Source organism: Chiloscyllium plagiosum, chromosome 5 (genome assembly GCF_004010195.1).
Source record: "Chiloscyllium plagiosum isolate BGI_BamShark_2017 chromosome 5, ASM401019v2, whole genome shotgun sequence".
Taxonomy (NCBI): Eukaryota; Metazoa; Chordata; class Chondrichthyes; order Orectolobiformes; family Hemiscylliidae; genus Chiloscyllium; species Chiloscyllium plagiosum.
Window position 1 is genome coordinate 68,317,615 of NC_057714.1, and position 12,342 is coordinate 68,329,956.

At 38.9% G+C, this 12,342-nt stretch overlaps 1 protein-coding gene across 8 annotated transcripts in view; it reads right to left on the reverse strand.

The window, feature by feature from the left end:
* Nucleotides 1-12,342, reverse strand: part of akap9 (A kinase (PRKA) anchor protein 9) — a 261,473-nt gene that overhangs the window by 127,446 nt on the left and 121,685 nt on the right. For all 8 annotated transcript variants that reach the window (XM_043690268.1, XM_043690265.1, XM_043690267.1 and 5 more), the window contains 5 exons: nt 10,105-10,470; nt 9,072-9,539; nt 4,774-4,938; nt 952-1,089; nt 360-472 (listed from right to left, as the gene is read on the reverse strand). In XM_043690268.1, coding sequence (XP_043546203.1) covers nt 360-472; nt 952-1,089; nt 4,774-4,938; nt 9,072-9,539; nt 10,105-10,470 — 1,250 coding nt within the window. The remainder of the gene's footprint in view (nt 1-359; nt 473-951; nt 1,090-4,773; nt 4,939-9,071; nt 9,540-10,104; nt 10,471-12,342) is intronic.

Sequence of the window (12,342 nt, forward strand, 5' to 3'; positions counted from 1 at the left end):
ACCTGCAATCTTCTTCCTGACCTCTCCGCCCCCACCCCAGTCTGACCTATCACCCTCACCTTGACCTCTTTCCACCTATCGCATTTCTGACGCCCCTCCCCCAAGTCCCTCCTCCCTACCTTTTATCTCAGCCTGCTGGACAAACTTTCCTCATTCCTGAAGAAGGGCTTATGCCCGAAACGTCGATTCTCCTGTTCCCTGGATGCTGCCTGACCTGCTGCACTTTTCCAGCAACACATTTTCAGCTCTAAACTTTAAAATTTAACTTGGGGAAATAAAATACAAATAGGGTTCAATTAATTCATGTTTTCAATGTTGAGTATTCAAACTTGTGAAGCAAATTGTTACACCATGCTAACCTTTGTTTTGTGATGGCATTTTCATCATCGTCTTCGGATTTTTCTTCACTTGTTGATATGCTCTTTGGATCGTGAGGATGTTCTTTGGATTTATGCTGGTCTTCTGTTTTGCTCTGTCCCAAGTTGTGGATTGGTAGCAAATTAACAAATGACAAAAATCCTGTCATTTTACTTTAACACTTTTCTTCCCTAAGTTCATTTCCTGATTTCATACAAACTCCAGACCCAAAGCAAATTCACATAACGTTCAATTTATCAGCTCCAAATTATGCTGAAACATGCAACGAAACAACACTGTTTTTAGCTACTTCTTTTCAATGTTTTGCAAATTTGAGACCAATGCATTACATTTGGCTTGGCAAAACAAACAGCACAGAATTAAGTCCCTCTTGTATGCTGCTATGACAACACAAGACTTCAGCTATTAATGGTGTAAACGATGCCACGCCTTTACCTGTTGAAACCAATAAATACAACAGCCCCACGAATTTTACATTCATTTGTTGACAGCATATAAGTGCTGAATTTAAATAATTGAGAAATTATTTAAAAATAAACATCAGACCTGCATTATTAGACAAGCACAATTTACCATCTCTGTCTGTGTACTGTTGTGGATTCCCTGTGAGTGCCTTTCCTTTCCAGTTGCATTAAGACTTTTAAGCTTTTCCAATTCTGCAAACATTCTTTCATTTTCTAATGTCAGTTTCTCATTATAAATAGAACCATTCTGTAAATAAATAAAATGTGAAAAAATTCTAGTGAACATTAAATTGGTCCAATATTTTATCAATTAACATTCAAGCGTCAAATTATATTGACTGCATACTAATTTTATTTAAAACCAGATACAGGGTTTAAAAGTGAAAGAAATGGAAACATTTATTTTAGCATTTTTGATTGTTAATCAAAGGTATTGTTGAGAACTGACACTTTTTTTTAAGTCATACAGGGCTGAGACAGAGTAGATGGACAGAAACTGCTCTAAAGGATCAAGGACCTAGGCACATCAACTGGCTGGCAAAAGAATTAATGGCGACATGAAGAAAAATTTTTATGCAGCAAATAGTTAGAATCTAGAATATATCAACTGCGGTGCAAGTAGTCACAATTAGCGTTTTCACAATGAGATTGATAAGCAACCACGAGAATGAATTCCACAGTACTGCAATTTTATTATCCACTCTAGTAGGAAAAACAGAACGGCAGAATTGTATTCAAATGGTGATAAACTGGGAAATGTTGATGTACAAAGGGAACTGGATGGCCTTGTTCATCAGTCACTGAAAACATGCATACAGATGCAGCAAGCAGTTAGAAAGGCAAATATATTAGCGTTCATTACAAGGGAATTTGAGTGAAAGAGCAAGGGTGTCTTGCTGAATCTGTACTTGACCTTGGTGAGATCATACCTGGAGTATTGTCAGTAGTTTTGGTGCCTTTATCTAAGCCCATTTAAGCCAGAAAATGTATATTTTAATAGTGATAGTCTGTTCAGTGAATTGAGGTCAAGAATTAAAACTGCACAAGACAGAGTTATCAACAAATTCAACAGGTTGATTCCTGGGGTGCCAGGTTTGTTCTGAGAGATTGTGTCAACTAGGCCTGCGTTCACTGGAGTTTAGTAGAATGATAGAGGGTTTTGTTGAAATGTATTATTCTGACAGGACTGTACAGACTGGATCTGGGGATGGTGTTCCACTTGCTGTGTGTTGACTGTGTGCTCTAGAATCAAGGGCCACAGTCACAGGATACAGGGTGTATCATTTAGGACAGAAATGAGGATTTCTTCACTCAGATTGTGGTGACCCTGTGAAATTCTCCACCATATGAGTTATGGAGAGCATGTATGGGACCTTTAAAGTGAAATTATGTTTAATTAATTTGCTTGAGTTTTTATTGAGATAATGTAACAGAGGATTGATGAGGATAATGTTGTTGTCATGCTGTTCATCGACTTCTAAAGGTACTTAATAAAGTGACTCATAGCGGAACTGGTTAAAATCAATCATACATCTTAAATTCAGCAAAACAAATCTCAGACAACAACAAGACTGAGTGATGAGCAAATATTATTGGTAAATAGTTGCTTTATGGAGTGGAGAAAGGTTTATAATAAATTTCCCAGGGATAGTTTCAGCAATCCTTGAAATCCCTAATCAATGATTTGAGTCAATTGAAACTTCCAAAAGAATTGAATTGTCTGAGAAGGAAATGTTTCCAGAGGAACAGAGAAATGGCAGGGCAGTGGCATTATGTCAGCATTCAAAATATGCCACTGGAAGGTTGGGGGTGAATTTGCACCTGAAATCCCAAAATACCCAAGACCATTCAGCCACAGGAAAGACCAATTAAGAAAAATTGATCCAATATGAAATCTTCCATACTGCTTCTCCCTCAAATTGATGCTGAGAGTGATAGGGAGGGGATGAGGGAGGAAGGCTGCAAGGGAGAGGAGGAGAGAGTGAAATCCAGAGAGAGAGAGAGAGAGAGAGAGAGAGCGGGAGGACAAGAAATAATGAAGGGATAGCGTGAAAGGCAGGGAGGGAGACTGCAAGGGAAGGGGAGAGAAAGAAAGGGAGGCAAGGAGAGACTAGACAGGAGGATGTAAGCAGCAGAGAAAATCAAGGAGAGGCTCCAAGAGTGTATGAGGCAGATTCTGAAAGATGTGAGGAGGAAGACAGAGGCAGACTGGGGAAAAAGTGGTTGGCAAGCTCTAAGTGAGATGGTCTGAGGAGGAAAGCTTCAAAAGAGAACAGTTTTGAACCTGTCAATAAAGAAAGACTTCATTAACTTGGCAAAAAGCAACTTGAAAGTACTGCAAGTGAATTCCAGCTTTGTCAATCCTTGATGGTTGGGTACAAGTTGTGGCTTCATCAATCTCCAAAAGATGTCTTTAGGCTGATGACTTTCTGTGTGTAATAGTCTTTGCCAGTTCTTTTGAGCAAGAAGATTTTAATTTATGCCTGTTGCTTTGTGCTAAAAACTGTGCTGTATAAGGAAACAATGCTTTTCCTTTGTACAATATTGTAACTTTACATTTAATAGAAGGTTGATAATCATTGAGGATATCAATGAATCCTTTTAATTCTGCCTTTGTACAGATCCGAAGACCATATATACTGCATATCAACAGACATACAGAAGGTATTGTTATTATGTAAATACATCACCTAGTAAATATGGAGCTAGAAGGGAAACAAAGTACCTAGAAACCTAATTGTTTCCTTAAAGAAAAACACAGAGTAAGCAAAAAATAAATCATTGGTGCCCTGCATTAGGTGAATGGCTCCTTTAGAGGGCCAGCACAAACACAATGAGCTGTAAGCCTCTTCGAGCTGTAATAATTCAATGGCTCAATGAGGGTCAATTAAATATTAGTGCAACATTTGAGTGAACAAATTGTTGCAGCAGAAACTGTTCCTCGCAAAGAAGAAATTAGAGGCTGCTTAATGGTAAAAACATGCAGAAAATAAGAGACAATCTGTTAACAAAAGTAACAGTAATTGTGGAATGTCAAAGTTTGGGCGAATTTGGTCATAGGCCTATTGGTTAGATAAGAGAAAGTCTCAGCTAAGGATAAGGTTCTAATACTAAATTATAGTCATGAGATAATATACATGCAACCTCGAGTTAAGTTTTTACAGGATCAGTGCTGGAAAGATACAAGCTAAATATAATCTGTGTGACTGCAGTAGAAATTTCTAACAGCCACACAACTAGAGATGGATGTAATGTATCACAAAGGAATAATACAATGCTGGATTCAATGCTATTCAATCATGATGTGAAAAGTCATGATGAAGAGAAAGCATGGGAAACAGTTCCAAGATGGAAGTCATTCTGCACAATGTAATTTAGAGAAAAAAAAAATCAGATCTTACAGAGCACCCTGAAGAATTATGACATTTAGACCTTGATGTTTGTGCTAAGCTTATTTAGTATAATATGCAAGGGTAAAGATAAAGGCCAGAAAATGGGAAATAGAGAAATTGAACAGAGGTCTAAAAAGAGATCAGGATCGTGGCTGCAAATAATACAAAAATATGCAGCAAAAAAAATCTGATTGATCTCTCTTCACTCACCATGACCCTCACTAAAGAAGTAAATGTATCATACACAAGTTCTCCCAAATTTCTGTTTTTATTGGTTCTTTAGGTATTTTTTTAAAATATAATTTCCACAAAACTTTTCAATCTAAAATTGCAACCCAATTTCTTTCTTATTCATATATAAACATCTCCATCTCATCCTTTCAGTACTTTTGTTGATTTTCAGATGTCCTACATTCAGATTTCTAGGACCCTTTTTAACTCGGTTTAATATATATTGATATTGTGTTAGTGCCTACATTCCATCTTTATAAACTGGGTACATATTATTCTCAATCTGCATCCTGTTAATTTATTCTCACCTCTGCAAGTTGCTTCTTCAGTTTTTCCACCTCAGCCAACAATTGCTCTTGTTCATCATGCAGTCGTTCTAGCTGTAGTGCATGAAATTGTCGTAAAGCTTCTACTGATTGCTGATGTTCCTGATCTTGTCGAACAAGCTCCTGCCTTAAGTCCTCTAAACTCTCCTGTGAGCAAGTTGGAAAAAGGTGAGGCTGCAATTTATTTTCTGTTTGTAAAGTATATCATTCATCCAAAATGTCATATTGCAACATTACCATTCTACTGCAGATGTTTTAGTGCTTCTGAATAAATACTGCTTAAATATATTCTCAGACTGTGCGTTTAAATTCTTATTTAATTTTTCTTTAAAATTTATCAGAAAGTACATGAGAATCAGACAGCTCTTTAAACACTGTCTCAAGAAATCTTAACTAGTCCAGGTGTTCCTATACTCAAAAGTGAGAAAGTACTCCAATTGATTACGGGAAAATGCTTAGCGCTAAGGACAGAACTCCCAATTTCCTGTAACAATCAAGCATGTCCGAGTGCACTGCATTTTGTGTTCAACTTACCAAAGAATTAAGAGATCATAGAGTCATACAGCACTGATACAGACTTTTCAGTCCAACTTGTTCATGCCAACCAGGTTTCCTAAAGTGAACTATTCATTTGCTTGCATTTAGGCCATATCCCTCAAAACCTTTCTTATCCACATACTTGTCCAAATGTCTCTTAAATGTTGTATTTGTACTCATTTCTATCATTTCCTCTGGCAGTTTATTCCATATACGCACCACCCTTTGTGGGAAAAAGTTGACACTCTTTCCCCTCTCACCTTAAACCTATGGTCTCTAGTTTTGGACTCCCCTAACCTGGGGAAAAGACCTTGGCTATTCAGCTTATCTATGGTTCTCATGATTTTCTAAACCTTAATAGGTTCACCATTCAGGCCCATACTGTCCAGGAAGGAAAAAAAGACCAAGCCTGTCCCTCTAACTCAAACCCTGCAGTCGAGGTAACATCCTTGTAGATCTTTTCTGCACCCTTTCCAGTTTAATGACATCCTTCCTAAAGTAGGGCAATCAGAAATGTACATAGTACTCCAAACATGTCCTCACCAATGTCTTGTACAGCTGCAATATGATGTCCCACCTCCTATTATTCAATTCATGAAGGCAAATGTGCCAAATGCCTTCTTTACCACCCTCTTTATCTGTGACCCAACTTTCAAGGAATTATGTATCTGAACCCCTAGGTCTCTCTCTTTGACAACACTTCCCAGGGTCAAGATTAGAGTGGTGCTGGAAAAGCACAGTGGATCAGGCAGCATCCGAGGAGCAGGAAAATCGACCTTTTGGGCAGGAGCCCTGGCTTATTTGGAGAATTACCCCACGAAGGCAATTGCAAAGTCTTGTTGTTGGTGTCCAGTCCAGATGCCCCAGAGAGTGGGGTGGGTGTATATGGAGTTGGGGGTGTGTGTGGGTGACGATGTTGGAGGGGCAGTGTTGCACGGGGTCAAGGGTGGGGGCGGTGTTGGGGGCAGGGCCTCGCGCATTGTGGCCTGCTGCAGTCTCCTGAATGGGGAGCAGACTTTAAAAACTCCTGAGCCCCAGAGGAAAGGCATTTAATCGATTAACTGAATAATCGATTATCCGAATGAAATAGTGCCTGCCCATCAGGTTCAGATAATTGAGGTTCCCCCTGTATAGGCTGGGTGGGGAATTTCAATGTTCACAAACAAGAGGGGCGCACGAGCAGCACTACTGATTGAGCTGGTCAGTTCCAAAAGGATATAGCTACTAGACTGGGTTTGCAGCAGATGATGAAGGAACCACGAGGGGGAAAAAGTGCTGGTTGCAGATCCATCTAACCAGTAAGAGTGACCACTGCACAGTCCTTATGGAGATGAAGTCCCACCTTCCCACTGAGAATAAGCTCCATGATGTTGTGTGGCACTATCACCATCGTAAACGGGAGAGATTTCGAATAGATCTAGCAACTGAAGATTGGATACCCATGAAATTGGATCAACAGCAGCAGAAATGTACTTCAACACAATCTGTAACCTCATGGCCTGGCAAATCCCCAACTCAACTATTACTATCAAGCCAGGGGATGAACTTTGCTTCAATGAAGAGTGCAACAGGGCACACCAGGAGCAGCATCAGGCATACCTGAAAACGAGGTGTCAACCTGATGAAGCTACCAAACAGAATTACCAAATAGCGTAAGCAGCAAGTAATATTCAGAGCTAGCGACCCCACAACCAGGAGATCAAATCTAAGCTCTGCAATCCTGGCATATCCAATAGCAAATGGTGATGATCAATTAAACAACTTATTGGAGGAGACGACTCCACAAGTATCTCTCAATGACGAAAGAGCCCAGCACATCAGTTCAAAAGGTAAGGTTTAAGCATTTGTAGCAATCTTCTACCAAAACTGCCCTGTGGATAATCCATCTTGGCCTCTGCCAGTGGTCCCCAATATTACAGATACCAATCAGATCTTCAGATACAGATGTTTAACCAATTTGATTCACTCCATATGATATCAAGAAATAGTTGGAGGCACTGGATACTGCCCTGACATGGGCCCTGGCAACATTCCAGCAATAGTACTGAAGGCTTGTGCTCCAGAACTTGCCCAGGTATGTGTCATACATAAAAAGCAGGACAATCCAACCCGGCCAATAACCACCCCATCAGTTTGTTCTTGATCATCAGTAAAGGGATGGAAAGTGTCATCGACAATGCTAGCAAGCAGCACCTGCTCAGCAATAACTCGCTCAGTGACACCCAGTTTAGGTTCCACCAGGGCCACTCATTACAACCTTGGTTCAAACATGGATAAAATTAATTGAATTGCAGAGGTGAGATGACAGTGATAGCCCTTGACACCAAGACTGCATTCGATCAAGTATGGCATCAAGGAACCCTGGAATCAAATCTATCAGGAGACAAATACTCCACTGATTGGAGTCATACCTGGTAAATAAAATGATAGTCGTTGTTTTTGAAGGTCAGTCATATCAGCTCCAGGACCTCTCTGCAGGAGTTCGTCAGGGTAGTGTCCTAGGTCCAACCAACTTCAGCTGCTTTATCAATGACCTTCTCTCTATATAAGGTCAAAAGTGGGGATGTTCGCCAATGATTGCACAGTTGTCAACACCATGCAACTCCTCAGATAATGAAATAGCACATGTTCAAATACACTAAGATCTGGACAATATAAAGACTTTGGCTGACAAGTGCCAAGTAAGATAAATAGCCACACAAATGCCAGGTTATGACCATCACCAATAAAAAACAATCCAACTATTGACTTTTGAAATTCAATGGTGTTACCATCACTGAATACCCCACTATCAACATCCTGGGGAGTTACCATTGACCAGAAATTCAACTGATCTTTCCATATAAATACAACAGCTGTAAGAGCAGGTGAGAGGCGAAGAATACTGCAGCGAGTAACTTACCACCCGACTCTGTAAAGATAGCCCACCATCTACAAGGTGCAAGTCAGGACGTGGAATACTCCCCATTTGCCTGGATGGGTGCAAGTCCAACAACACTCAAGAAGCTTGACACCATCCAAAACAAAGCAGCCAGCTTGATTGGCACCACACCCACAAACATCCACTCATCACACCACCGATGCTCAGTAGCAGCATTGTCTACAAGATGCACTGCAGAAGCTCATTAAAGATCCTCAGACAGCACCTTCCAACACTACCATCTTGAAGTACAAGGGAAACAAATATATGGGAACACCACCAGCTTTAACTTTCCCTCCAAGCCACTCCTCATCCTGATTTGGAAATATATTGCCGTTCCTGAACTGTTATTCAGTCATACCCTGGAATTCCCTTCCTACTGGCATTGTGGGTCAACCCACACAAGTGGAATGCAGTGGTTCAAGAAGGCAGCTCACCACCACCTCTCAAGGGCAACTAGAGATGGGCAATAAAAGCTATTCATCCAGCAATGCCACAATCCCACAAATGAATTTTAAAAATTAACTGATTCATGAAAACATGATGGCACCAAATACACCAACAAAACAGGTAGGACATGAATAAATATAAACCTATTCATATGTTCATACAGGCACAAAGTTACATTATCAGCATGCTGTACTCAAAACATGTGGCCCAAAAATTGAATATTGTACAATGTCTGTTATGATATTTTGAATATAAGGTTAAGCTATTTGATAAGGCACTGAATCTGATCTGAGCTCTGCTATAACATACATGGAAGTGCTAGAGGAACTGCTACAAGATTTTCATTATTTATTCCAGAGAAGTGGAAACTCACCTGTGCGACTTCATGCATCGTTAATTCAGTATCTTCTACTTTACACTCACTGCTAAGTTCCTTCAAATTCAGACTTGAATGATCTTGAACATAAGAATGTTTGTACAATTGCTGGTTAGCTTTCAAAACCTCTTCGTGCAAAGCCACATCCGTAACTATACCAACATTTTCAAATTTATATTCTGTCTTGTAATTCTCCAATTGCCTTTGAAGAGCTTGAATTTCAGCTTCCTTTTGTTTCAAGGAATTCTGAAGTTTCTCTTTTTCTTCTGAAAACAGATTTTCTAATCTTTTTCTGTCTGCATCAAATTGAATCTGGAGATCTTGTTTCAGAGTACTCAACCTCTGCTCCACTTCCTTCTCTAATTCTTCACTTATTTTACATGGATTAGGATCTTCTTGAAGGTTCCTTGTCATCTTGGCCATCTCTGTCTGCTGAGCAAACTGTACAGACATGTGTACGATCACCTACAAAATAATTGAAAATACACTGGACTAAAATACCGATTTAAAAACCATCTCAGAGTCATACATCATAAAGCAAGTTTAAAAATCACACAACACCAGGTTATGGTCCAACAGATTTATTTGGAAACACTAGCTTTTGAAGTGCTGCTTCTTCATCAGGTGGTTACAGGTGGTACAATTACCTGATGAAGAAACAGTGTTTCGAAAGCTAGTGCTTCCAAATAAATCTATTGGACTGTAACCTGGTGTTGTGTGATTTTTAACTTTGTCCAGCCCAGTCCAAGGCCTGCTCCTCCAACTCATCATAAATCAAACAACTTTAATATTTCTATTGTTTCATAGCAAACATTTCTGACATTCTCAAAGTCAAAAGCAGCGCAGTTTCAGCTACTGCTAATTGTCATTTTAGACTCGTGACTATGCTGTAGTGAGAGAATTATAAGGCAAGGGAAAAATAGACTGCAGATTACTAGTACAGGGAACTTTAAAACCAACCTCTCCAATTCATGTCAAACCACTAATTTTACTAAATCTTTTGCATTGTGCCATATTCTTTAGTATTTACCTTAGCTATTTCTTCCTGCATGCGTTTTTCGTACTGTTCCTTTTGAAGATGTATAACTTGATGAGATTCACTCTTTTGTTCTTCATTCTCTTGCAATACATCTGTTAGAATAACTTCATTCAGGACCCTGAAAGTAGGATCTCCTCCAGCATATTGAATTGACTCCTCTCCAAATATTCCCACTCCTTGATTATACTGTGTTCTTATTTCAGTTTCCACGTGCTCCAATTTGTGATTGTGTTGTTCCTTCATATCAGAACTTTCCTCTTTATTCATGGCACACACATTTTTTCCCAAACATTGCAGCTGTTGTGAAAGATCAAGCTGTTTCATGTTCCTTTGAGTGACCCCAAACTTTTCCTCATCCTATGTGGAAAAAAAAGTTACTCCATTAGCTCATTTGTCTGGTGTTTTAGTGCTCATGATGCATTTTACAAAACTGATACTTAAATAAAGTTGTCAAGGGTCTAAGTATTGATTTAAACTATTTCATTTTCCAAGTTGATAGTCTGTTATATTAACACTGAGTCATTAGAAGCAGCACAATATTATCCTCACAAGTTAGACTACCTAACAGAAATGTAACGCCAAAGCCACAACAACCAATCTGAAACATATAATTTTACTAATCATTTGGTTAACCGTTTAGTAAATGCTTTCGTAACATAGGTTAACCAAAATATACACCATATAATAGCTTCATTTACACTTAAGAGCAATTATTAACTCGACACAGCAAAATTGCTAATGCACATTATCCACAGCCACAGGAATTCAGTTGCCAAAACTATTGCTGCTCTTAACAGAAAAAAAAGCATTGAATTATAGCCTTTGTTTATCTTCTTGCTAGCTTGGGCTAGCAAGTGGCAGCTGACATTTTTTGCCAACTGATGACCAGCTTTAACATAAAAGCCCAGCCTTCTGTTCCTGGAAAAGACAAGTTAATCTATTCAGATCAACTGGAAATTAATCATAAATGGGGTTCTACCAGCATTGCCCACATAGGGAAAGCATCAGAACATATGGTAGATTCTCATCACTGGGACACCCTTTGGTGCAGAACGGTTGCTGTATTTTCCCACAAAACTTCACCTCAAACGTAATTCAACCTGTGGAGCATTTTAAGACAATCAAGCGCAATAAAATCCTGCACATATTTGGAAGGTCAAGCACAAGACATTCTGTCTTGAACAAGCAATTATTATCTTGTAACAAAAACCATTCACCACGATAGCACCATTTCCAAACTAAAGTGCAAGATTTATGAAAATCCTACCTACATACCCACCTCAAGGTGGCCTGGAGAGTCATAGGAACAGGGGTAGGCCATTCAGCACCTCAAGGCTGTTCCGTCATTTAATTAGATCATAGCTGATCTGTGGACTAACTCCATATATAGGCAGTCCTTGCATTACAAATGGGTTATATTCTTGAGTCTGTTCGCTAGTCACTTTGGACACAAATCAGAACACAATGCAGGGAAATATAAAATAGCTGTTCACAAGTAGAAGGAAATGCTCACATGTTGGATTTTTAATATTAATTTACTTCCTTATGTGATCACGTTCAAAAGTATGAGCATTTGTAAGTCAGCCACTCAAATTGGGGAAACCCTTTACCTGCCTTTGGCCCATATCTCTTCAACCATTGTTTAACAAAAAATTTATTTGTCTCAGATTGAAAATTAACAACTAATTGAGCATTAACAGCCATTGATGGAAGAGTGTTCCAAACCTATACCACCCTTTGTTTTAGAAGTGCTCCCTAACATCTTTCCTGAATGATCTGATCCTTAAATTTTAGACTGTGTCCCATAGTTCTAGAATCTTCCAGCCAGTGGAAATAGTTTATCTTTTTTTTATAGATATTTTTATTAGAAATTTAACATTTTTACAAGTTTACAAAAATAAACAAAACTCTCAGATATAAACATTGATATACAATTAGCTCAAATATACAATAGCCAAAATTTGACAAAAAAAACAAAACAACAAAAAAAAACGAAAAGAAAAAAAAAACAAAACTCAACTATCTACTAATCTAACCTACAACTAACCAGGGTGTATATTTAACTCTCTTACATGCTCGGGATGTGTTAGCATCAGATATGATAAAACCCGTATTCGTGCGGGATTCCTCCCCCGAGGGGCCGCGGACCAGCCAGGTTTGTAATCTCAATTAAATAAAAGCCCTTGTTAGGATAGCTGAAATATCTGTATTTATGTAATTCAAAAAGGG